The sequence below is a fragment of the Melospiza melodia genome, chromosome 1 (genome assembly GCF_035770615.1).
Source record: "Melospiza melodia melodia isolate bMelMel2 chromosome 1, bMelMel2.pri, whole genome shotgun sequence".
Lineage (NCBI taxonomy): Eukaryota > Metazoa > Chordata > Aves > Passeriformes > Passerellidae > Melospiza > Melospiza melodia.
In genome coordinates, this window is record NC_086194.1 from 147,266,806 (window position 1) to 147,293,531 (window position 26,726).

General features: G+C 36.1%; 1 protein-coding gene across 1 annotated transcript in view; it reads left to right on the forward strand.

Annotated features, from left to right (window-relative positions):
• ANGPT1 (angiopoietin 1) overlaps positions 1-26,726 on the forward strand; it is a 153,871-nt gene that overhangs the window by 74,687 nt on the left and 52,458 nt on the right. Inside the window, exons 4-6 of the mRNA XM_063171028.1 lie at positions 3,676-3,908; positions 21,107-21,234; positions 26,565-26,666. Of these exons, the coding sequence (XP_063027098.1) occupies positions 3,676-3,908; positions 21,107-21,234; positions 26,565-26,666 (463 nt within the window). The remainder of the gene's footprint in view (positions 1-3,675; positions 3,909-21,106; positions 21,235-26,564; positions 26,667-26,726) is intronic.

Sequence of the window (26,726 nt, forward strand, 5' to 3'; positions counted from 1 at the left end):
TTAGTGATTGAACTACCTTATAAGGCAGATTGTCTAAACCATATTTTCCTTCTCCCTTGGACAGCTACCAGAGTGTTTCCTACATGTTCTACTTCATCACCTTTCAAAATGACAACAACTTTCACTGGAAGTCATTCTTTGCCTTCTGTATGGGTATTCTACCCTCTCCAGCATTAGTAGAGTTTTGTTTTCTGAATCAGCTGGACATAGCACTGTTGCACTGAGGCATTGCACCGAGTCATTCCACAGGCTGACAAAGTCATGATATCATTTGTGCCATTGAAAATAGATTCCTAGCCCCACCAAAACCACTACATTAGACATCAAGACATAGCTAACCCTCAGAAATATTAAATTTGTCTGGGTTTGGGGTCTGCGTGTGTGTTTGTGTGTGTGTTAAATTAATATTCTCCTAAATAATGCTTCTTTAAAAATTTGAAAAAATATCTTTACCAAGCACTCAGCAAAATTATTTCTTAATGGTTTTTGTCTGTCAGAGTTTGTCTGATGTTACAAAAAAAAGGCAACAGAGTGGTCTTGCTACATTTAAAGAAACCCTAAATACCTTTTAAATTGCTTTCAATCAGTTTCAAGATTTTTTGAACTTCCAAGCACTTTTTTTTTAAATTTAAATTATCTATAATAAATATAAATATAACAATACAAATGAACAATTCTGGCCATATTGTTGTCAAAAGCCATAAGAGCAGCTTTTCTCACGCTATTGAAGGATTTCTTCCTTTTGGAACAGTCCAGTTCAGAAATCCCCAATCTGTGTGAAGACTTTGCTTTTGTTCATTTGGAGATTTGACCAAAGTTTTCTTTGTTTCATAGTAAAACAAAAATGAATGTTTTGGACTTCTCCCAGAAATACAGGGAGTTGTCCTATCCTCCGGACTTACTTTTATCTGATATAGATTTATGGATATAGAAAGCCAATTGCATAAATATATATGCATTCCTGAAGTTAGCATAGTTTTGCAATTTATAATTACAGGACTTTTAATCTACATAGAAAACAAAGGAAGCAAGTGCTATGACACTTCCATCTTTCTACCACATGTTGACACACCACTGAGAAATATTAGTTTGTATTATTATTAAAGCCATAAAGCATCTGTTTCCTGTCTGGCTGCGTAGATGCCAAACTGTGGAGCTCTAAACATTGTCAGCTTCTCTTTTCTTGCTTGACGTGGCCAGTGCTGCCACAAATAATATTGTCATCCCCCTGGATTCATTTGCTATGGTTTTAGGAAGGCCACAGTGGGAAACAAATAATGCAGTGCATAAACTTTGGCTGTCAAAGGCTCTTTCTTTGACATGAAATGATTCAGATATGGAAATTATTTAGTTGTGGACATGCAGATAGGATACTGTGGAATTAAGGAAATACATTTTAGTGTACTGCATGGATAGGATAAAGGGAACTTTTTTGTCTTTACTTACTATTTAACCAAAAATCTGTATTCTATCTTCCTGAATGACATTGTCTTGCATTGAAAATACACAATATTTGGGAGACTGTAAGATGTCAGACAGGGATGTGGCCCCACCTAGTACCCATTCTATTACAGACTGGCACCAGGCCACCTTTCTCCTATCCCAAGTGCATTGATGTAATTAGTCTATCAAAAAAGGTAAGATCTAGTGACAACCAGGACTTCAATAATTTTTGTGAAAAATTATCAGTGAATAGAATTATTCTGTGGATAGAACTGACAAATTTCAAAAGGAGGTGTTTTTCTTTGAAAATATTTTATGACTAGAACCAAATCTATCTGAAGATTTTCAAGCACTTCTGCCAAACTAAACTACATCTCACTTTCTGCATAAGAAAGTTCAAAGGCTACCACATATACATTCTCAAAAAATCCATGTGAATCTAGACCATGGTGTGAATCTAAACATGATGTTTAATGTTAATGTTCAAGTGATGAAAAATCAGCCACAGCTCTGATAAGGTGCTAAAATAATTTATATTCTTTGGCTTCAAAATCCATATTTTTTTCAGGGTGTAACCTTCTACCATCTTATTTCAGTCCACTAAGTCTTGTTATTTTGTTTCTAATTAATGAGCCTTTTAAAATGAGATATATTCTCCTTTGTGTTTGGGACCCTACAAAAATGTATTTTCCCTCACATCTTTACTCTTTTGCTCCCTTTACTCAGATGCTTCTGATTTTCACGGAACTAGACATATTGATATTTCAAAGTATATTTTCTTCAGGATCTTTGTAAATTCCACATTTATAATATTTCAGAAAAAAAAATGATGCTTAAAAAAAAATTATCTCATTCTAGCTTGCACAGCAAATTTTGGTGCCTGAATTTAATCTTTGCATTGTTATCATCTCCAACAGCTCATATTAAGGCTCCATGATATAAAGTAGAAGCAACTCCATATGGATTTTATTACATTCCTCTGTTAGGTTAAATGACCTAAAATTATGCAGGCATTTTGCCACTGATCTATTATCCAGAAGTAAAAACAAAGGTAGAGGGAGAGTGCAAATAAATAAAACCTAAGACTGACTTGAGCAGGAAGCAGTTTGTTGGCAAGTTTTTAACCACCACTTACTTTTTGGGCATGAGAAACACAACCTTTGGTGGATACAACAGAAACCCCAAAGAGAAAGTAGCAGCGAGATTGAATTAATTTCTTTATCTAATACTAATACATTCTTTCTGTTAAATTCCCACCACAGCATCAAAGCACTGTCTTGGAAATGCTTCTTGTTTGTGGCTGGCAGATGTTAGCTATCCTTTAAGTCTACAACAGCGCTATTTTTCCAGATGTAATCTGATATGCCTTTGATCTTGGTAAATTGAACACTTCCAGCACAGGACAGAAAGGGCAACATAAAAAGAATATTAATCCAGAAAAAGTGGGGTTTCTCTACATGTTCAAAATTCTTTATAAAAATTGATGTAAGCAAATCACATAGCATGATGCCCAACAGTTTTCTGCCTGAAGAGCCTTTTGTGGAACAACCAAACATGGCTGGGGAGTGTTAGTGGGATATGAGTGTAGACTCAAGGAAAAAGGGAATCCTACATTAAAATGCTAGTTGCTGATTTACCTTTTGGGAAATCAGTACTATTCTTAATGTGAAAGCAGGTACTGCTCATCTGATGGGAAATTCTTATCCCAGCTTTACAGACCATGTTAAAAAGTATACATTTATTATGGGTTCCACACACCATGATGGTCCTCCATAACTTATAATGCTTCTTTTCCTCCCAGTGACAAGACCCTTCATAAATTCTTCTGCAGTTTGCCCTGATTTTTTTGTCTCATCATCCATTTGTGTTACCAACCATGTCCTCTTCAAGACCCTGCTCTTCTCTCTCCTCTGCCTACCTCAGGCTCTTCTGCTTTAGCTTTTACATTCAAACGTTGTACTAGCCCTATGCTTGTGCATATTTGTAAATCAGAGTAATACCTTAATACCTATATATACATTTCCATGCCCTTTACACACTACAACATGCAAACATCTCAACCTTAGAGATCACTTATGGTTGACTCAGTGGGCTGAATTACTAGATGTGACATATTTTAGAATTAATGATTTAGGTAGTGAATTATACACTGAAAAAAAAATGTTCCAGTTTCTCTATTGTTAACTGTGATGGCGTGAAATCATATTTACTAGTTGTTTTATTTCATTTTAGTTTACTTGAGCACAGAATTCTAGAAATGGAAGAAAGGCACAAAGAAGAGCTGGCCACTTTGAAGGAGGAGAAAGAGAACCTGCAAAGCTTAGTCACACGACAAAGCTCCATAATCCAGGAACTGGAGAAGCAGTTAAACAAGGCAACAAGCAATAACAGTGTCCTGCAGAAACAGCAGCTTGAATTGATGGATACAGTTCACACCCTGATCACCCTCTGCTCCAAGGAAGGAGGTAAGAAAGTGGCATTATAAAGTACATTATAAAGTATATTAGAAGTACTAGGAAATATCTTGTGAATTGAGATCTCAATTTTTGGAAAATCAAAACTTAATCATCTTATTACAAGAAAGAAAAAGACATTGTAATTGACAAGAAAAGAGCTGATGAGAACCCACAAATCAGATAAAGTTCAGACAATGCTGAGGCTGATCCTTGTACCAACAGCCATATTTGATTTTTCAAATTTATTATCATTGAGTTTTTATATCTTGACCATAGCAGATATAGGCCATAATTACATTGTCTTTGTACTAACAATAATGATATGTTCCTCTGAATATCTGTCTCCTTCTGCTGGAAGTAAGCCAACCAGCTATGGATCTTGACAGTACCTCATCTACTCTTGACTACCTTTTCAGTCAATGGAGAGAACAGGCTACTAACTAAAGGAAAGTAATTCAGAGTTTTTTGCATGTGTATGGTTTATAATATTAATTATTTTGGTTATAGGCTCTTATGGTGCTATAGGTAGAAATCCAAGAGATTAATCTCTTCTATTGAATTAGATTTTATTTATAATAAGGGATCATTTTTCTTTCTTCTGTCTTGCTGCGTTTTGTTTGTTTCTGGGTGCTCCAAATGAAAAAGGTAGAAATAACATTGAAAGAAGGGCTCGGCAAGGACTCTGTAGGACAATTTTCCTCAAGTATGTATTCCTTAGTAAACAGTTTTTTTACAGAAACAGAGACAGAAAGTCAGATAGAATTTCAATTTTCAAATGCCAAGGACACTGCAGAACATCTTAAGAAAGAAATTCCTTTCACCTGAAGTGGTTGAGGGAGGGGTGGAAGCCACTGTGCAAAATGGAAATGGTACACTTGGAAGAATATATTATTATCTATGGAAAAAAGCAAAGTTATACAGAAATGACAAAATAAAAATCCTTTTGAGAAAGGCACAAGATAAACATTGAGAAACTGTAGACATGTGTAGTCTTTTAGCAATTGTGGAAGCATGGATCAAGGAGTTCTCTGAGAGGTATCAGAATCTGAAAAGCCCAGCATAATAGATTGTTGTCATTCTAGAGCTCTAAGTGCCACAAACTAACAAAAAAAAAAAAAAAAAGGCAAAATACTAAAATTAAACCAGCAACAACTACCCCAAACAACTTGTCACCTGCATCATTATTCAGTGCTCTCTCTAAGAAACAGAAGACATACTAGATCAAGCAAACTATTCAGCTCAAGGCAATGTGGGTTTTCTCTCTGCTATATATTCCCATGCAACTTGAGTGGCTTAAACATAAGCTGCTCCAGTCATGAGGATTACATCTCTTACTTTGGAAGTGTTGCATGCTTGGGCCAGTGTAGATAGACTACTTAAAAAAAAAATGTTTTCCTCCTCTCATGTTCATTCTAAATGTTCCCTTCTGCTCATTCTGTTATATAGTTCCCTAGCATTTGGAATTAAATAACATGTTTCATAGAAGGCTGTTCTCATATCAGTAGAGAAACACTGTGATGCAATGCAAATCCTTTATTATATTTTATGGCCTTTTGGCAAAGAAATCTGGCAAGGCTGTGTCCAGAGTGTTCTAATAAAGCTCAGGAGTATTTTAAAATCAATATCAAAATGAAAGATATATTATTCTCATACAGAGATATATAGCAAGTTCTTTAAAGCTTAAAAAGATTTTCTAACAGTCTTGAATATGATTCAAAGAAAAAAAAAAAACCAACAAACAAACCAACATTTTTCCTAAACTTAGTTTCCTCAGCTGCTTCTTAGAAAAACTTTGAATGAGGAATACAGAAGCGGATGTTTCAAATTGGACTCCTGGGTACAAATTCAGGTGCCTGAAAACCTGAGTTTTCAACAGTCTTTTTAACTTCTGTGGAACTGTGGAAGTAAATGATGCTTAGCGCAGTTAAATTCCTAAATATAACTTCAATAGCCTAACTAAGCCCTTGATTTTGAACTCCATTGCCTTTTGTGTATTATCATGTTCAGAATTTTCTTTGGATGCCTTTGTTCTTTGAAGAGAATAATTTAAAAAGAAATGCTCAAGTGAAGAAATGTTTCTTTCTTATTGTCTGATTAAGTCTACCTGACCAGTGTTTTTGGTAGGTACATTCACAGCTGAAGAAGTAGCCAGATAGCTTAAGATAAAATAATATTTTCCTGGAGCACAAGACCACTCTAATGAAGACTAAGTACTGAAGGTTGTGCCAAAAATTAATGCCAACTTCAGTCTATGAAAACACATGTTTAAGGTGGAAATGTATGCACATTGGCAAATGCAAATTTAGAATAGCACTGGAGCAACTCTAAATTTACACCCAAATATGAAGTTTGGGTAGTCTTACACAAATCTTGATATGTGCACTAAAGATCAAAACAAAAAATGCTCTGTGAGAACTGGTGTTTCTTGGGAAATGGAGAATAACAAAGAGTGATACATAAATCAGTGACACCTCTTCTGTCTTATACTTCGGTAAATCTCAGTCATCTAATTTCATAAGGGATGTAGCAAAAATGGAAATGGTCCAGAAAAGAATAGGACAATGAAAAAATTAGAGTCCTGGAACAATTTTAATATGAGGAGAGAGAGCTGTAAGGTACAGATCTATTAGGTGGGAAAGAAGATATGTGGAATGCTGTTAGGGAAATGCTCAAAATAATTAATGATAGGGAGGAAAGGAAGAGCCAGTAACACTGGGAAGTATTTTCCATTTATAAAAGAGAGGACTTCAGTAATTTAGGTAAAGGTTATTAGATATCATAGATATTGTTTTTTTATTATTATTATTAGAAAGCTGCAGAGGTAGAAAAGGATGGGTCCTATTAAGAACTTTGTGTCTTTAATAGGGACACTCATCTTTGACAGAAAGCACAACCTAAGTGAGGCATCAAGTCTGGAAAGCCAGACTGTCTAAGGTGAGGAACTTTATGAACAAAAGGAGTCGAGAGAAATTTCAATGTCTAAATCCTGTGGTATTTTGAGAATGGATTTAAGTATCTCTGTCAGATTTTCTTAAATTAATAATGTAAGTCTTTATATTTTATCTTACATTTATGCCATGTTATTTTAAAAATTGTCTATGTATCTATGTATCTATGTATCTATCTATCTATCTAATCCATCCATCCCTCCATCCATCCATGTGTAAATTCTCTCCCAATATAAGTCTCAGATAGAAAAATTATTTTCTTTTTCTTGTAAGTCATAGTATTGAGGATTTTTCCATTTGTGAAAGTGAAAAATGGAATCTAGCTAAATATATAAATATAACTAAACCAATAAATTTGAAACAAATCTGGTGATAATCACTGTTTTTTTTATTACAGAACATGAGATACATTTACTCCGGTAGTGACATAATCATATCAGAAAAATTATTTTTAGATTAATTTTAAATAAATTGGGACATTATCTAAAATTTTCCTGTTAGGAGCCTATGAATAATATAGCTGGATAGTCTAGAGATACAGGGCTGAACAGAAACTGTTTTTGTTCAGTAAAACAGTCTAAGGAGGTAACAAAGTCCCGAGAACTGGATGACAACCCTAAGAAATCTGCTTTGGTGCTTCCACTGTGACAGGCATATAATAGGAGAGTTTCTGAGGCATATAAAGGCAAATGAGAAAGAGAAAAAATAAACAAAACCAAACAGACCAAATCAACCAGAAAAAAAAACTTCAAAAAACCAAGTGAAAAGGTAAAAGCAACACAAATTAATTTTTCTTTTAAATATAGGAGGACCTAAATAGAAAATCCAGTTCCCATTTTCAGTGTCAGTTTTGGTACAGACCAGTTTTGGGATGAGGGCCACCTGCAAAACTTGGAATTGTTGCGAGTTCAGTTTCCAAAATGCCACCCACCTCTCTCCCAGTGTGAGTGATTCTAGAGTTTCAGTTGCATGTAATCCTTCAAACAGACACTCTAACAGGTCACAGAGCCTGCAGAGAGTCAAATAAATGCAGGGTACCATGGGGACTCACATGTCTCTATTTTGGCCTGTGTCTGTGGCTAAACAAACTTGTCACATTGTCTGGGTATATTGGTATATTTTAGGCAGGGGCAAAAACCTTGGCAACATCTGCCAGTAAATTTCTACAGAAGAATTTCTGAAATAGAATCACCTTCAGACACTAGCCTTTGAAGGAAATGGTTTTTCACTCTGCTGAATATTAAAATAACTCGTTAAGGATGAAGTAATCTCAAAATTAAAATGCAGATAAATGCATGAAACTTTTACTTTTCCCCAACAAAAGATGAGGAAATAAAAACATATAGAAGTGAAGACCTGAGTGGTCACAGAGATATTGCATTATTATCTCTGAGACTGCAAAAGTGCTTCACCTGTAGAAAATAACAAATACAGATCAAATTATAGATGGATAGAAATAAAATTATTCTCAGAAAAGGTAATAAAAGGTTTTGTGCTTATTGTTTTCTTTAAACTGGTCTTTTCTCATACTACTTAGAGTATTATTTTTCTTGAATATTATTTATAAAGCACATTCCTATCACTGTCAAACACATCTGTAACACATAAATAGTATTGTGAAGTACTTTCTAAATTGCCACATGAGAAAAATTATTTATGGAGAAGATATGTAGTGCTAAAGTAGACAGTATACTACTGTCTACTTTTTTGAGTAGACATGAATACTACTCAAAAAACTCCTCAACCCCAAAACAAGGTATATGCTAAAAATTATGTTAAGTAATAACTAATACAATCAAAGATGTGTATGCAAGTTCAATTACTTTAGAAAGGATATTGGTCCACTCGGAAATTATGGTTCAAGCCAATGTCACAAAAGGTGCCCAATCAAAAATACGTTGTCTTTGATTCCAGTATAAAAAAATTTCTTGAATTTCTATTGTATTAAAAGTAATTTGCATAACTTTTGGTAACTGCCTAGGTAGTCCTACCCACAGGATAAAGGAATGTAAAATTCAGTGGGAAAGCATATTTAACCATAAATTTATTTTTGTTGTCCTATTGGTTTTTTTCTTTGGCTATTTTCCAGACTCTGTGATAATATACCTTGTTAAAATGTTTGGCCTAAACTTACTTATCCCTGAAAACTAATGGAACAGAAGAGGAGGTTTTATCATGAATGTCTGATTTTGTGGCCTCTTAGTAAAAGTGAAATGAAGAATTATCTTCCTCTTGAATACTGACAAGATGCTAAGCTTAATTCTCAAAATCATGCATGTATAAGCTAAGAATTTACCTCCCCGGAAGTACCTATTGACTTCATAAAGTAAATAACATGGTTAGTGGGTCTGGCACTTCAGAAAAGTTACAAGTCTCCTGGTTTATGGATAGGAAAAAAAATACGTCCAAAAATTCTTTTGAAGGGAATTCATGCTTTTTAAAAGCATAGCAATTAATTTATTTTAAAAATTAAACAACAGTCAATCTATTCCACTTCTTATTCCAAAGTTGATGTGATGTAAAAATTTACTTCAAAGTGAAAAGAGTGAGAATAGACTGAGAACTTCAAAGAAATGACCTGAAGGTTACAGGCTCAGGGGAAACTCCATTGACAGAAGCAGAATTGCCTCAGCAGTGATGCTGGCCTTCCTCATCAGACAGACTTCAAAGATATCTTTTATAATACAGGCTAGTATTAAAAAAAAAAAAAAAAAATTAAAAAAAAAAAAAAAAAGACCAAACCAAAAACCAAAAAACCAACCAGAACCACAAAAATCCAAAACCAAACCAAATAAAAAATCCTGGTAGGAACACAGGGCAGAAAAAGAGAACAGTAGTTTTAAATATTAGTATTTTGACTGTGTTTGATAACACAAATTTTCTATATTATATTGATTCAGCCATAAATTGGAATACAATAATGAGGGTATTTAAATCCACTAGATTTTAGCAGTGTAGAAGAGCAAGGTTTTATAATACATGTCTTGATCTTGATAGTTTTACTTCTGTTCATGGAAAGAATAATATTGGTACTCATCTGAGACATATTTTGAAGTGACAGCTTGTTTTTTCTGCACCATTTCTCTATAAACATCTCATTCCTTAAGCCCATGCCTCCTCTTGGTACTTCATCCTTGACATTATTAAGGTTTTTTTCCAACATGATGAGACATAACTGGTGAGGCAGAAACTTAGAGTGTGTCACATAAATTACTTCATTATTTTTCTTTCAAAACATAGAAGAATCTTTTGTTTCAGGTGCACAGAAGGTTCTTATCAACTTTGTCTGAAAGCTGTAGGTTTGAGGTGGATCAGGGCTGTGCTTGAAGCATCACTTAAGAAATGTATTCGTGTATAAAGTGACAGATTTTTTTTTATACCAGAAATTGAATTTTAGTTAACAATGCATTCTAATATACTGTGGTGTAAGAACAAAGCATGATGCTTTTGATATACTAATTAATTTAAAAATATTTATTTTTAATAATTAATTAAAAACCTTAGACTTGTAAAAGTTAGAATGGCTGCACCAAAGCTTTAAACAAAATGCAGTTTAATGCACTGAAATCATCTGGTGTTCCACACACTTTTTAACTTTCCCAAAGATGTCAATGCAGATAACTTCAGCTAAGGTTCAAGATTATGGAAAAAATCAATTTTCTCAGTTTCTCTCTACTTCCTCCATCTTTAGAGATTTTATGAGCATGAGGTATTCATTTTTATTAAGATATTCTAAAGCAAAACAGAAATACTTTTCATTTAAAAAGAGATCAGAAGATCACTATCAGAAAATGTTTGCTGGCGTTTCACAAAACTCACTATTACAAAGATGCATTCCAATGTGTGATCTGCTCCTATTTATATTTCCAAAGCTGGAGAAAAACTGAATCTTTCTTTTGCACTCAGTGTCAGGGAAGAGGGGTCCCCTTACTCTTACTGCGGCTGGATCCTCTTGAGCAAATGATCTGGAAAGTGCTGCAGGGCTGCAGTCAGAGGCTGCTCTGACTTTGTGCTGTCATGGAGATGTTCAGCTGAACACACACATCAGCACCAGCCTTTGTGGTTCTGTTCAGGTGCTATACAATTCCTGCTTTTGTTGAAGACTCTCTTTGTCGTATGCAATTTTCAGAGATGCTCAGAAAGTCCTATTGGACAGTTTTTGGGGTCATTCTTATCTGACTCAACATTTTCACAGTTTGGGTCTGGACTTCTTTTAGATCAATGAAGTAACTTCTGTCCAAGTGAGTTTTTCCATGATGAGGTGACTTGCAACTACAAGTACCCTTTTTCACCATATTATCTGTTAAAAGGTAGTAGCAATGTTAAGAGCTTATATTTAGGGTTGATGTTAGTGTTGTTTATTTATTTATACAATCATTACCTGTGTTGGTTTTTTCTAAAACAAAAAAAACAACAACAAAAAAAAACCCCAAATAATCATGTTTTGAAAATAAAAATAAAATATTTTCATACCTTGCTTAGGCAAAAATACTTTAATTTCAAAGTTATGCTTTATAATAAAGTACAAAAAATTACAATAGGTAGTAGCAACTTTGGCTGTAATTTAATAGAGATTCAGTTCTGAAATAAGTAAATTTGAATGTGCAGCATTTGAAATTAATGTCAGTGGAAAAATATTTAAATTCTTCAAAACAGAATTGTGGATTCTCATCTTTTATCCCTATTAACTTGCTGATGATAATGGCAGATCAATATTTATTTGTACTGAAAACTTTAAACTGGAAGTGTATATAAATTCTTGATTGCTGATATTAAAATCAATTACCCACCCTCATTCCTACAGTATAGGTCAATGCCTCTTCACTCAGTTTTGTGAAACTGGCATTATTCACTCACACCAAAGATATTACAGAGAATATCAGAATATATAAACCAACTAACAGCATTGTCAGTGTCACCCAAATGGCTTGTTAGTAAAAAATTTCTTTGTATGCATACCATTGCTCAGATGGAAACATCAAATGCACATTAGGGTATCTGTGTGGAAAAATATAAATCAATTAAAGAAATATGGGCACTAGAAGTATTAAACAATGCCAGCAACTTAATCTCCTTGTACAGTTAGTGAAAGACTTATTTAGTTCTCGTCTCTGTGAATCGCTAGTTACTCACAAAATTGCTGTCTCAAGCAGAAACTCTTAAGGAACTATATTGCAGCTGGATAATTAAGTGTCTTTATCTCTTTGTAAGTGGGCCATAAGGCATTCTATTGCAGCTCACTAATGAGGACCATTTTATGGTATTCTTAAGTGATTTCTTTCAAATGCACAGTGATTTGAAGTATTATTGTTCTTGCCAGTCACTAAGGCTGGATTTATTGGGAAACAAACTTGATAACTGTAGATAATTTATTAGGTATTAAATAATTATGCCCTGGAGAGGGTGAAAGCTCTCTACGTTAATGTTGTTTTCCACGACCAAGTTAATTCCTGCAGCCCTACAGGAGGGAAATTCTGCTTTAAATGATTTATTTAATAAGTAGTTGGATAGCTTGAGTGCTCTTGCTATGCAGTTGTTTGCCTTTCTTACTGCAGACTCTTAGAGGCTTTGTGGGAGGGCAAAGTAATGTTCTATTAGCTGCTAAAACATTTCTATAAATGTTAACCCGAGACATCTAATTGAGTACAACTTTTCCCTTTCCTCCCTATGTTAAAAGTATTGATCTCAAAATCTTCTATGTAATGAACCTTAGTGCTCCTAACAAATCTGATACTGGACTAATGCCTAGGCTGCTAGAATCATTGTAGCCCTGCTAATTGCATTTCAGCATGGCCTGGTAGTTACTCTGGATTGTACTTAAGAAAGGTTCACACACCACTTTGGGCCTCCCACATGCAGTGAGGACGATGAATGTGGCCATTGAGGTCTAGAGTTTGAGAGCAAAGGCACTATTTTTGCTTTTGTCATTTTTCCTTGGAAACAAAATCCTTCCACTTCTCCATCAAGTCCGGTGACTGTAGGGTCATGGGGTGAATCAAGATCATTGAGCTGCTACAGCAGAATAAACAACTAGTATAACCAACAAACCAAACAACCAAACAACCAAGCAACCAAACAAAATCCCTAACCTTGCCTCCCCCTTTTGCCCCCACAACAAATCCAAATGCTTTCTGCAAGATCTCCCATCTCCCATTTGTTCTGTGGCTATGGAACCAGTCCAGAGCCAACAGATATAGCCAGACCAGCACTGCTCCTGTAAGTGACATTCTGTGACTGCACCACATTTGGGGTTAGGACTAAAGTGCTCCCTTAGACATCCAAAATGTGCATGTGTATTATAAACATGCTTATATTGTTACAGAGTCTGAACATTTTAATGAAGGTCAGCATTCAGCACCATTCAGCAAATGAATGTGCCTAAGAAAGAAATTCTAGATTTTTATTTTCTTTTACCTTCTAAAATACCCATATGAACTGAAGGTAAGCTCCCAATTGAAGGTAAGCTCCCAATTAAAAGTGACAAACCCCTCCTGCATCTTAAATGAAAGATGCAGGAGGTGTTTGTTACTCATCAGTTAATGGCCTAAATGAAAATATTATTTTTTAAATTGCTACAGAGGAATAGACATGAAATCAGGAAAAAAAATTGTACCACATAATATATGGTATGTTCAAATACTGCATAAAATATTGGAACCCACATTGCACACAAAAAAATCTAGAAAGACAGATGACTGAGTAAGTGAAATAGCATTAACTAAACCTATGAGAGATACCTGAGGCAGTGCAAAAGATAATAGAAAGATTGCAGTAGGAATTGTAGGTGGCTTGTAGAGCATGGGTGCAGACTTACACTTTCAGGTAAAAATGCAGGGTCACCAGCTGGAACACTCTTGTTAAAAGCTAACAAAGGGAAATTGTCCTTCCTGCGGTATGTGTATGGAGTTCCTTGGGATGCTGAATGATGAAAAATAACATGGCCTCAAAAATGTTAACTGGAGAAATTAATGGAAGAGATCTCTTTCAAAACCTATTGAAGATGCAGATATTTCATCTGGTGGAGGAAGAACTTATACTGTAAATTCCTGGATATGCTCTCCTGCGCTTATGCTGCTATCCAATCCTCTGCTTTGAACATCTGTTCGTATTGAAAACTTTTTTTCAGACCAGGTGTTAGCCAAGCTCTTGCAAAACCCTAAGGCCCTCCTGAGGAGAAAAGTCCTAAAGGAAAAGAAAATTAAAAGAAAATAAGTAATTATGAGCGTATAAGAAGAAAAAAACCTGAGGATGATGGCTGAAAGTAGTGGGGAAGCCCCATGACTTCCAGGGCCCTGATGCCGGTGATGGGAGATGGAGAGGCTGGAGCAGCAAAGTAACCTGGGATATCTAGCCTTATAACTTCATTTGGGAATAGTGGGGGCCTTGATAAAACATTTTTATACACTAGAATCTGCAAATTTATAATCTATAAACATGATTATGGAGCAACAGTTCCCAGAACAAAAATATTTTATTCCAGTATGTCAAAATGAACTTCCCAAGTTGCCAATGGCCAGCTCTTTCTGTCATATTCAGAGCAATGTTGCAAAGAAATATTAGTTTTCAAAGCATTTTGGTGAATACATATTTTGTTGAAAGGAAAGTACCTGTCCAAACTCTAGTCCTAAACTTCCTTTCACCTCCCTAGTAAACAAACATGAGCACACAATCATACACAATGACGTATCTGAGAAGACTGCTGGACTCCAAGACATACAGAAGCAGCTTTCATACTAATATCCCCCCATTTTTTTTTGTTTTTGTAAGATTTTCAGACTTTATGGGGATGAATATAAAACATAGAATTAATAAAGTAGGAAATAAAGTTGACATTGGAGAAAGTTTAGAATCAGGTGGTGATAGTTTGTCTTATAACAATTAGAACTGGGTGGTAACTAAGTATAAATTCACATTTAAAACTTTTAGTTGACCAGCTAGATGTATAAAAAGCTCCTGATATTTTATCAAGAATAAATGCTGCAATACTTTTTTATTACATCTCAATTTTTTATTTTAATTTTAATTTTTAATTTTCTAATTATTTTTCAATGGTTATACTGAGTGACAGTGGTAGCTTTAATAATCCAGAAACATGTTTTGTGGAAGAAAAAAGGATAGAGTGTAATAGGTATAGAATGAAAATATCTTTTTAAGTCCATTTTAAGAGGGACCCAATTGTGTTCTTGCATAGCTATCATTTCAGTTCCTTGTAGTTATCTGGAGAGCATACCTGAGCTGAAATCAGCCTTCAGGTTTGTGCTTTTTCTTCTGGTTTGTGTAGCATTTGCAACACAATGGTGCTGTCTCAGGGTTGCCCTATTGCAGGCAACATTGGGTGTCACAGCCAGCTATTAGGTTGCAGTTTAATATTTGTTCTCAAGTGGAGGTTGGTATATGCAAGACAGGGACACTGAAACAGCACTGTCCTCTGGCTGTAAGTCAGCAGAAACTGTAAGTCTTTGGATATTTTTCCTCCTCAAAACAAAAAAAAAATCTTCACCTTATTCTGTCAGATTTGTTTGTGGTTGCTGTTGCTGGGACAGGGAACATATATCCATGTGTGGGCAGTGTTCCAGGCCTCCTCACTGGGTAACAGTTTGAGTAACATCCTTTGCATGACTATAACAAACTGTCCTGGATTTGATTCTTTACAAACCAGGCATTATTTGCCATTGTAACTGGAATTTTGTTGGTCCACAGCAGCTGCACCCAAATGGCTGGGAAAGAGGTCAGAGACAGAGGGTCACCTACAGAAATGCAGGATTCCCCACAATATGTCTGGAACAATGACAAGATCAAGGCAAACTTTATTTGCAGTCAGGATCTAGACAGAAACCATCATTTGGTAGTCCTTGTATGACCCTGTCCTGGAATGTAGCAGCTTTAGGTAAAAACCACCAATTTAAAACCTTCTCCTTTTTGATTTTTTAGGAGCTGCTCAACATGGGCCATAATTTTTACCTCAGATGGTTTTGATAGTGCAGCTAAAATTTAGGTCAATTATATATGACAATAAGATATGGAGGAAGACTTTTCCTATCTGAATTCAAAAGCTTGAATGGTTTTTAAGTGCCTTTTTGTTTCTTCTAGTCTATAAGAAAATTATATTTCTGTAAATAAAACATTGAAAAAATGAAAATATAATAATTCATTCAGACACTAAAGAAATCTCTGCATATCTGTCCAAATAAGTCACCATCATGCAGAAAACAAACAGCTGCTTTTCATTTGTTGTCAGTGTCACTAAAGGACATAAGAATCTAGTGATTAACTCAGTCTCAACTGATTTCACAATAGCAGCTCAGATATCAAAAAATTTAGGAATTATGATTGCGATTTATTGATTGAATCAACATAATGAACTGCATTTTAGCATTCTTTATTGCTTATAGACAGGCTGTGCAATTCACCAGGTATCTGATGGAGACCTGAAAAGTAATGAGACAACTTAACTTTTTCAAAACGAACCAGAAATATCAGTTACAAAAATCAAGTAGATTAATTTATTTTTTCTTAGTTGAGATGAAATTAGATAATTTACATGTAGCTAGAAAGAACAGATATTTTATGCTTTCAATTTCATATTCCTAGAGGAGAATACTAGATTAGTAAATATTTCAGAAGCTACTTTTTCTTAATAGTCAGTTGGTATTTCCTTACACCTGGGAAAAAAAGAAAACATTCTCTATTTGTGATAGCGATTAGGAAATAAACTAATTAACTGTTAATTTAATTTTACAACTGATAGCAGAAAAATAGTCTCACTCTACACTGGGCACACATAGCTATCAATCAGTCAAATTTCCATGACTATTGATTTGGGGAAAAGCCCTATATATCTCAGCTCTCTCACTTGCAAGCACAGGTAAGCCATTCTAACAAAACTGGATGGGCTGCAGCCTCAGGTGCTGACCCCAGCTTTCTGCTGAGGGTTAATATCCTGGGGGCAGGTGCAGCAGAACACTGCTCAGCCCTGGTGCTGTGTCGGGTTCTGAGCTGTTGCCATAACGGCTCCCGAGGTACTAAAAAGTCCTTTTCCCCACCCCCACGCTTGAGGAAGAAATCGAGATTCCTCAGCTCTGGTTTTCAAGGTTGTTTATTTTTTCTTATCTAACACATTCCTTTTTGGACCTGTGGAGTTCTGTCCAGCAGGTTGGGTTGTAAGTACATTTTTTAAAATGTACTTACTGAGGGCACACTGACCACCCTCAGGACGGTGTTATCTTTTATACTAAAAACTACATGTACTTTACTTACAATAATTTTCCAATACTTATCACTTATGTTAGACAGTCAGTCTCTACCCTAAACCGGTCCAAAAGTGCCACCATCACAACAGAAGATGGAGGACAAGAAGAAGAAGGAGAAAGACAGGACAGGCCCAGATTCCTCCATCTTGCCTCCTGAACCCCCATTCTAAAAACCCCAAAATTCTACTTTTTCACCCTGTGACAAATTCACTATCATTCTATTCAAACACTTGTGGCCTGTAACTCTTCGCACAAAGTTGGTAATTGTTTCCATGGGTTAAAATCGAAGGCACAGGTGTCTTTGACTCCATGTCAAGGTCTCTGTTCCCCCTGCCGGGGTCTGAAGTCCTCCAGGGCAGTCAGAGGAATTTCCTGGGTTCTGACAGTGCTGCACAGCCCGTGGGTTAGCAGAGAGCTCATTGATCTGGGTTCCTGTTCATAATCCACAGGGCCTGGGCAGTTATGGATGGCACTTCCTCTACTGTCTGGACTCCACTCATCACCCAGGGCACTGAGGAAAAGGAACAGCTGAAGGACTGATAATGGAAAGAAATAATTGTTATCAAGTAGGGGAAAACAGATAGCATAGCCCAAGGAGAAAGTTATTGTGCTAAAAATTACCCAGAAGACGTTTGGAACTGCTGTGAAAACATTATTGTTGGTTCTCCTTCTGTTCAGGGAAACAGGGCTTTCCACACATTGCTTTAAAGGAGCATGACCAGTTTATTCATCCAGAGAAGGCAATCAGAAAACCCTCCCAGGTTCCAAATCTTGGCTAAGCATTCAGGTTTAAAAAATGATAATATTATTTTTCTTGACATAGACTTATCTTTTTCTTCAGGTACATAAAACTCTGTCATAAGAATTGTATATGAAAACAGCTAAACAAACATTAGAAGTTTGTGCAAAGTCAATATCTTGAAGCTGATTAAGGAATTTAATGGTTACATATTTTGTTTTAGAACTAACTTACTTGAACTTTCTTACTTTAAAAAAAAATGTACTTACACATCTACCATATGTGAGCCTATACATCATTCAGGGACTTAATGTATAAAGGATTCAAGGCCTATGTAATGTTGTAGAGAAAAATAGTCTGGAGTTATAGTACGTAGAAGTAGTTTGGAAACTCTATGGAATATTAAGTTAGAAAAACAACAGCAAACCTTAGAGAAAACATATTTTATGCTAAAAGCACATTAGCAGTGACATTCCTGAGTATTAATTTTCTGTCAAGTTTGGGCTGTTTTTGCAAATTACAGTGTAATGTATTAAGAAAACCTAAACTTCAGCTAGTCATGCTTAATATACTGTGCTGCAGTCTGTAATAGTATAGGTCCTTGTGAAGGAGCTGGGCTTTTCTTCCAGTGGGAGCACCAGCTCCTGAGAAAGGAGTGAGAGGCACTCAAGGAAAGCCATCTTCTCCTGGCTACAGTGGAATAAAACCCCAAACGCGTATTGGATTGCTTAGTTTTTAGGAAAGTATACGTTTACTCTGTATGATCTCAGCTACTTCAGCTGTCTAAGAGGAAAGATGGCCATGTCTATCACATTTATCTGTCTTTTCCAACTTCATCTCTCACACAAACATCCTTTTTACTGTGTTTCTTTTAGTTTTAAGCATGATAATTTATTTCTAAGGACAATTCCTAGAGATCCATCTCTTTGGAAAATTACCAAGGTATTTGCTCTGATATTAAAATCTTACCTTGTTTAAAATTTTAATGATATAAACTTTAAGACATACTCATGATTTCTTTTGTCTAAGTTTCAGCTAGAAAGGACCCAAATTCAAATTTCCTTTATTGAATCTTAATGGTTATTTCCAAGTGGTTTTCAATGTGTGTATAACACTCATATAAGAGGTAAGATAATCTTGCTGCATACAGCTAATAAAATATAAGTGTTTTAAGACTGAAGAAAATGAGCAGTGCCTCTGCACCACTAAATATAATTTTGAGACAGGAGAGACTGATGTCTCCAGTTGAAACAACAGCATTAGAGAAATTCAGGCCAGAAAGAATGGATCTATTCTAAGGCCCTCTGAAATCAATGAGAGGCTTTGCTGTAACTCCTCTAAGTTTTGGCTCCAGCCCCAAGTAATTATTCAGGTTGGACTTTGACCACAGATACTGACACCATCTGCTTACAAAAAGTACCATGAGGTCTTTAATTAACACAAATCATGAGGGCCTCAGTTCTATGTCTTATCTCAAAAAATGTCACTTTTGAGAGAGTGCACAATTGATGTGCACCTTGCTAAGGATCTCACTCTCTGCCATCTCACAGGGAAGTGTGCAATCTACAGCATTGCCAACACTACCTTTTCCAAATATGTCTAAGTTTCAAAGCCAATGACTTCCTAATCAAATTTCATATGCAAATATATAAATTAGGTTTGATTTTTGTTGAGAGTGCTGAATAAAAATAACAAACATGAAGTAAATACATGGAAAGGGAGATGTAAGGGATTTTTGTTTCTTAAAATAAAAATAATATGAACACACATAAATGAGAAAGAATAATATAATTTTTGTTCAAAATGGCTACCTAGAGAGCCATGTAGTCTTACAGTCAGGATTGGATTTCTCACTATTTTTCTATTTTCACCTTTTCACGGAATGACTGAGGTAAAATGTTTAACATTTTTTTACCTCAATTTCCCCATCTGTGAAATGGTATTAATACCAAGTGCTCTGGCAGGAATTTGCCATCCTAAAATACTGCTTTGAGGTGTTCAAAGGGGAGATAGTACTTCCAACTGCATGCCCTTGGCATTATTCTCACCACCAATGGCCCATGTAGTCCCACACACTGTGCCAGGCCATTGCCCCGTTGCACATCAGCATCAGCTTTGCCCAGAGGCCATTTCACTCTGAGTGAATGAGATGTAGTCCCTTTTGTATCTATAACTCACACTTTCAAGCCAAAAATGAAAAAGAAGTACCTTTCACGAGAGGATGAGTGTGTCTGGAAGACTTAAATATTGTATCCTTATTGTAGGGATTAATGAAGTGCTGGCCCGAACCCTGCACATCACTTAAGGACATGTTTAACTTTAAAAATCTGAGTAGGCAGATGGATTTCCATGGGAATACTGACGTGCTTAAAATATGTGCTGTTGGAATAGAATCACATCCTTCACTATTGTGAGGGGTCATGCTACTTTTGTTTGTGAGAGTGAAGAACACTCTCAGATGTTACTCCTTCTACAGGGAATTTCCTGGTTGTTCAAGACTGGGATTCTCAACACTTTATACTCCTGATTTCTCAGCCCAGACTCATATATACATGGTCTGTCTGTAATATGCAGGATCAAGATCTGCACTGGTGTTATAACATTAACTGTTTCCCTGTGCTGAGCCAAAATGAGTTCTATAAATCTTGCCTCTAGACACCTGACCTCAGTAGCACTGTTTTTTTCTTTTATTCTATTTAGCAAATTTTATGAATGTAGGTAGGAAAATAATTAAATTTTTCTCTACAAAATAAATAAATTTAAGCAAGCAGCTGCCTTGCCCCAAGCTCCTATGCTGCTCAAAGGTTATTACCTCATGAACAGCACAAACTCTCTCCTTCCAGCATTGCTGTCTTAAGTGAGCATCTGTGTCAGATCACAACACTGAACACATTTTTCCACCTTTATTTGCCGTCTCTGGGGCATTCTTCGGCAGCCTTGAGGGTACATCTTTAGTCAGAGGCAACACCTGCAGGGGCACAGGGCTTTGCACTCAGAAAGAATATGCTGTGTTACCTCTCAGCAGACAGGATGCTCTGTTTAGCTATTTGTATCATGACTTCTTCTGGTGCCTACTTCTGTCATCTGTCCAAAAGCTTCGTACTAGCTCTTTACTAGAATTTGCCGAATGTGTGAACTGTGCAGAAAACACAGTACAATTATTACTGTGCATTTTTAAAAGGGATGATGTGTGCAAAAGTGGACCTCCTAGATACAGAAATGCTTAAGACTGTTGTTGTAACTTATATTATCATGTCTTTTGTTTTGCAGTTTTACTAAAGAATGCAAAAAAGGAAGAAGAAAAGCCATTCAGAGACTGTGCAGATGTATACCAATCTGGTGTTAACAAAAGTGGGGTCTACACTATTTATATTAACAATGTGTCAGATCCTAAAAAGGTAAGACTGGGTTTATTTTCTTGTTTGTTAATACGACATTGCTCTGAACAGAAAGGAGTGTTTCGAGTCTTTATTGACGTTATCATTCCACAAAATATTGTACTGGTATAAAAAGCTTGTCTTCTCTTTAGTCTTTAAAAAGTATAATAGACTGAGAAAATGATTAACTGTATTATTCCAGATATTCTTCTTTCCCGCTGACAGAAAATCCTTCCAAAGTTCCAACATACACTCAATAGTTGACTCACTTCCTCCCACTTGGCAAGCCCAGTTGAATCAGACTATGACGGCAAATAAATCTGCAATAAAATTTAGAAGTGAATTTGTAAAGAGTGATAATTAGGAAGCTGATCTTGGGGATTATCTGGTAGCACAAGAAAAGAAGGAGCAGAATGAGTAGTTTTTAAAGATAAGGATTTAAAAAATTCTGCTTCTCATGTAGGGGACAGGGAAAAGCAGGTTTGGCTGTAAAGAACACAACATGCTGAGTGCCAGCACTGCTTGAAATTATGAAGCGTGTATAATCCCATCCTTCTCAAAAAAGAGACTTGGGAGGGGGTTTCTTTTATGCAAATGAAACATTGGTCTGTATAAGAGATTATTTTTTTGCAAGGCTTTTGTTGCTAAGGTATCTGAGTCAGGAACTGATGTTAGGAACATGAGAGGATGACCTCAACCCAACTTGTCTGTGGGGGAATGTTGGCTGTCCCTCTGACAGGGCACTGTTGGAGCAGCCACCAAGGGTGAAGGCTGATTACCTGGGAAATTCAGTGGTAGCCATAAAGTGGGCCAGACAGGAGGGAGGGAACCCCTTCTATCTGGTGAATTTATTCTTACTGCACTAAAATGGTGACCCTGCAAATATAAAAATACTGTAAAAAATATTACCAATATTATTGTTTATAGTAATATTATAATCATATTATGATATGCTAACGTTGCTCCTAAGTGGAGTTTGGTATTACAAAAGGCATTTGGAAGCCTGTAAACATCAAGATGTCCTAGTTTAGTGAGGAAATAGAGTTCATTAAGCCATGAGTAGAATTGGGGTGGGAGAGCTTTATGGGCCAAGACCAACATAATTCTGGAAAATGTGAATAGGAAAATAATTGACATGACAGAAAAGGCAGATATCCCTGAAAGCATTACTGAGCAGGACAAGAATAATAAAAGAAATTCTGTAGACACTGCTCTGCTCAAAAAGAGATGTGACATCTGTATCCAAATCTCATGTACCAATTGGCAGTAGTTTTCTTAGCCTTACTGAAGCTCATGAACCATAACCAGAAGCTGGACTGCAATTAAAAACAATGGGTACCTGACACTCATGCTTCTGGTATATTTACCTCAAACTCACTTCACTGGCAGTATAAGGACAGTGACACAATGGAAGCCATCCTATGTTTCCACTATATCCCTGGTTACAGATGCTGCTATCAGATGCTGTTTTACTGGAGGGTTCCTGTTTTAGCAAGAAAAGGCAGGAGTGTGTGTTTCTGTGTGCTGAGGGCATTTCTGATACACCTGTTTCTGTCTTGCCCTAGCAGTAACACAGCAAGAGGTGAGCCCAGACAATTTCATGTTAGTCAAGTGAGGAGTGTGATTGCTTTAACAGGTGTTTTTTTAGACATTAAGGTCATTTAAACAAGCTGCAAGGTAGTGCTGTGCAGAGAGCTGAACTAACTCCAGCTGAGATAGCTTCAAAATCACTTCAATGCAGCACTGTGCCAGCACTAATTAGCCCCAAGGTAGCACCATGCAGACACAATCAGACTGCTCTGATATCCTGATAGGTACTCCATGGAGACAGACTTGCTTGTTTAAAGCCAGCTTAGTTATCTGGATTACCACAATGCAATGCGCAGTTCTGGCATGTCTTAGGAGCTCTAATATATTTTTATCTTCTGTATTACTCAACTATCTCATTCATAGCAATTTTATACATCAGACTACAAAATATGCCTTCATTTAATTTTATGTTTTCTAAGGGATACTTACTAGAACCCTGATATTCAATCAAAAATACCTTTGTCATATATACAAATGTTACTCTCAGTTTTGGCGTTTTGTTGGTTTCACATCCATATATTCACAAAAAATTATCCTTCATGCCATTTACATATCTAATTTTTATATTCTCACACATGCTTTAGACTGCAATTTTTGTTTCTTGTTCCTAGCTTCAACAGTTCATTCACTAACCTTCAAGTCCTTGATCAAATTTAGTGTTTCATATCTGTTTAAAAGGATCTTAATAATATTCCATATTTTTATATAGAAAGAGAAAAAGAATTAAATTATTAAGGTAATTAATTGGCTTACTCTGATGAGTATATGTGCAGTGCCTGATAATGTGGACAAATGATTACTCTGAGGGAAAGAAAAGGAAAGAAGAATCCTCTCAGTCCCCAGCAAAGTCGGGGTGAGCTAGAGAGGAAGCAAGGCTTCTGGTGAGCAAGGGAGCAGTGAAAGTAAAGTCATTCCCGTTTTGGAGTTGAAAGAGCCAAGCCACCTTTGGGAGCCAAAGTAGGCCAGGTGTGATTGGTCTGACTGCAAGTAGGATCTCTATGTGCCCTTGGATCAATACATTGGCTGTCCCCTGTCTCCCCTAATGCCCCCACAAGCGTGGCTCTCACCATCCTCTGGGTGCACCACACTGAAAATGCAATGTTATCCACCCCTGTGCTGGGCTCCTGGGTCTGTGTCCTCATGGTTCTGCCAAAGCAATTGCTGGAGCTGTGCTCTTCCCTCCTCCCCTTTATTTTCTTCTAGTGGACTCCCACTGAATTGGTGCTGATGCTCTCTCTGAGCATATCTGGCAGAGTTTTAACCCATTTAATGTAGGTTATCCCCCTGTACTGTGCAAGCTGTCCTCCAACATGGTGGTCATCACACTGTTTCTGCATAGCACAGACACATCCCCTGCATCTCAAAGGTCTGGTCTTGAACTTGTTGCTCCATGCCAGTGAGGTAGATTTGTGGGGTCTTGGTGTGCATGCACTTAAAATGAAATTTGTAGAAATTTCACATTTAATTTAAAATTGAGCTTATCTCTGAATGATAATTATAAAAGTGTTAATAATTTAGTCCATAAATGTAAAATAAGTAGAAATAATCCTATATTTGCCTTTTAGGAGCTTGAGAATTTTTACCCATGCATTTAAGGAAGAGCAAGAGTGAAATATTTTGGATGGTCTTTTATTCAAAGGTTATTTTATGAATTATAAAATCAGAAACAATAATGCATACAAATTCAGTCACTTTTTTTCATCCTTTTCTTTTCTAATAGAGGGTTAAGTCAGAACAAATTAAATGGTGTTAAATGGCTGAGTGCCTTGATCTTTTCTGGGACAGACAAGGCTAAACCTATGCACAGTAACATCTACAATCACCATGGAGCTCCTGTTGATATGGGCAGGTGTTCCTGTCTACCACGGTGGAAAGTGCCAGACCATACAATGATGGCAACTGAAAAATGTGCTGCTGGCAAATCTTTTTTCACTGTGCCATTTTCTCTTTCAATTTGATTTATTATTCAGAACACTTCAGTCTTTTTATAGGTATTTCATTATATTGTACTATGAAAATCCCAACATTTGCATGCATCTTTAGAATTAGTAGTCTTAGTATAGCTGAGGATTTACTGCTTTAAAAATTGGCAGTGGATTCATGGGAGCTTGAAAAGACTTACAAGGAAAGTAAATCCATCTTTTAGAAGTTCTCACCGTAAATCAGACTAAAGACATTAAATCCTGTAGATAAATGTTTTGACTCACAGTGGCTTCACTAAAGAAGGAATAGGGCCAAAATATTTGTCTAGAAAATTGTGGGTTTTCTTGTGGTTATCCTGAATCAAGTTCATGTTTGTCCTGGTATTCTATTTCCTTCCTGCACTTTCACAGGGACTTCACTTGGCATGGCTGGTGCAAATTAAAACAAAAATACTTGCATATTGTTACTATGACAGCTCCTATGAGTTGGAGAAATTTAGAATGGCTTTTCTTGAGGGTACAATATGGTCCTCTAGTCAACTGCAGGACAAATTTTTATTTAACTGTGTTGGATAGTAACCTCCAATTTGTTGAAGCAATATAAAGCTTTAAATTGCCAACCAGTGCTTAATGGGTTGACTCTTGCTAATGTGAGTGCCAAAAGCTAAACCTCTTCAGCACTCTTGCATACTGAATTTTTACTTAAAGGCCAGAATGCAGCTTTTAAAAGCACAGACAAATGAAATTTAGGATAGGTGCATCAATAAGGCATGGATGAGTCCAGGGCAATGAAATCAGGAAAATCTGCTTGAATGAGTAGCCCTAAGAAAGTTATATCTTAAAATCAAGTGTCCTAGAAAAACAGGAACAAAAATTACTACTGCTTGTCATATACTAAGGAAAGCAAATGCACAAGTAGTATTTTAATTTTTTCATAGTTCATCTTCTGTATTTTTGAAGGAAAATGAAAAAGTGAAGTGAATACAAATTAATATTAATTTTTATCATTATATGGATTGTTTGAAATGGTTAACAGATTTCATTCTGCACAATATTCTAATATCAAGGGTCAACAAAATTGTCCAAATTGTTTCATTATCCTTTGAACATGGAATCTTTAGTATCTAGGTTGTAATTTTCTTAGTGCAGTGGTGACAGGGTATGATCTTACATATTGAGTATGTATCTTAACTTCTGACCTTGTCTCACAGACCTCATGTCTTGAGCCTGTTCCTACCTACATTCTGTCTTATAAGGCAGCTTGCTCTGAGGTCACCTGTCCCATTTTGGGACACTGCCTGGAACACTGTAGGTAATATTACAGTTCAAAGGAAAACAAAATAACTTCATTTGTGATACATTTCAGACTCCTAGGATGAATGTTTTCTGCAAGAATTTTTGAGATATTCTCTGAGACCAAATGACACTCTGCTAAAAGCTACATGAAGCATTATTATCACTGAGAGAATTACTCTTGTTTATTAAAAGGAAGGGAGTGGTTCCAGGGGCACAACAGAGAAAATAGAAAAAAGAGCGTGGAGGAAATGTGAAGGGGAAAGCTGAAGAAGTAGAAGGGGATGACTGGGAGATATTCTTGGTGATGTACTGAAAGGAGACATTGCTGGGAGAATTACACTAAACATAATGGGAGAACTGCTTGTTACCAAATGACTGATGATGTCATTGAGGGAATAGGGCATGAGTGCACAGGAAAACATACTCACTTAATACTGTTATTCACAAATGCTTCCCCCCACCCAAGACGACAGAATTTCAACTCAAACTTGTTTTATTTTTTGCTTGGATTTTTAAATTTTTCTTTTTTATTTAATGTTGTAGGTCTTTTGTAATATGGAAATTGCTGGAGGAGGATGGACAGTTATACAACACCGAGAAGATGGAAGTCTGGATTTTCAGAAAAGCTGGAAAGAATACAAAATGGTAAGGTGAAAAACATGCAATAGCTGTACAATTCATACAAGTATCAGATTTCAAATACTA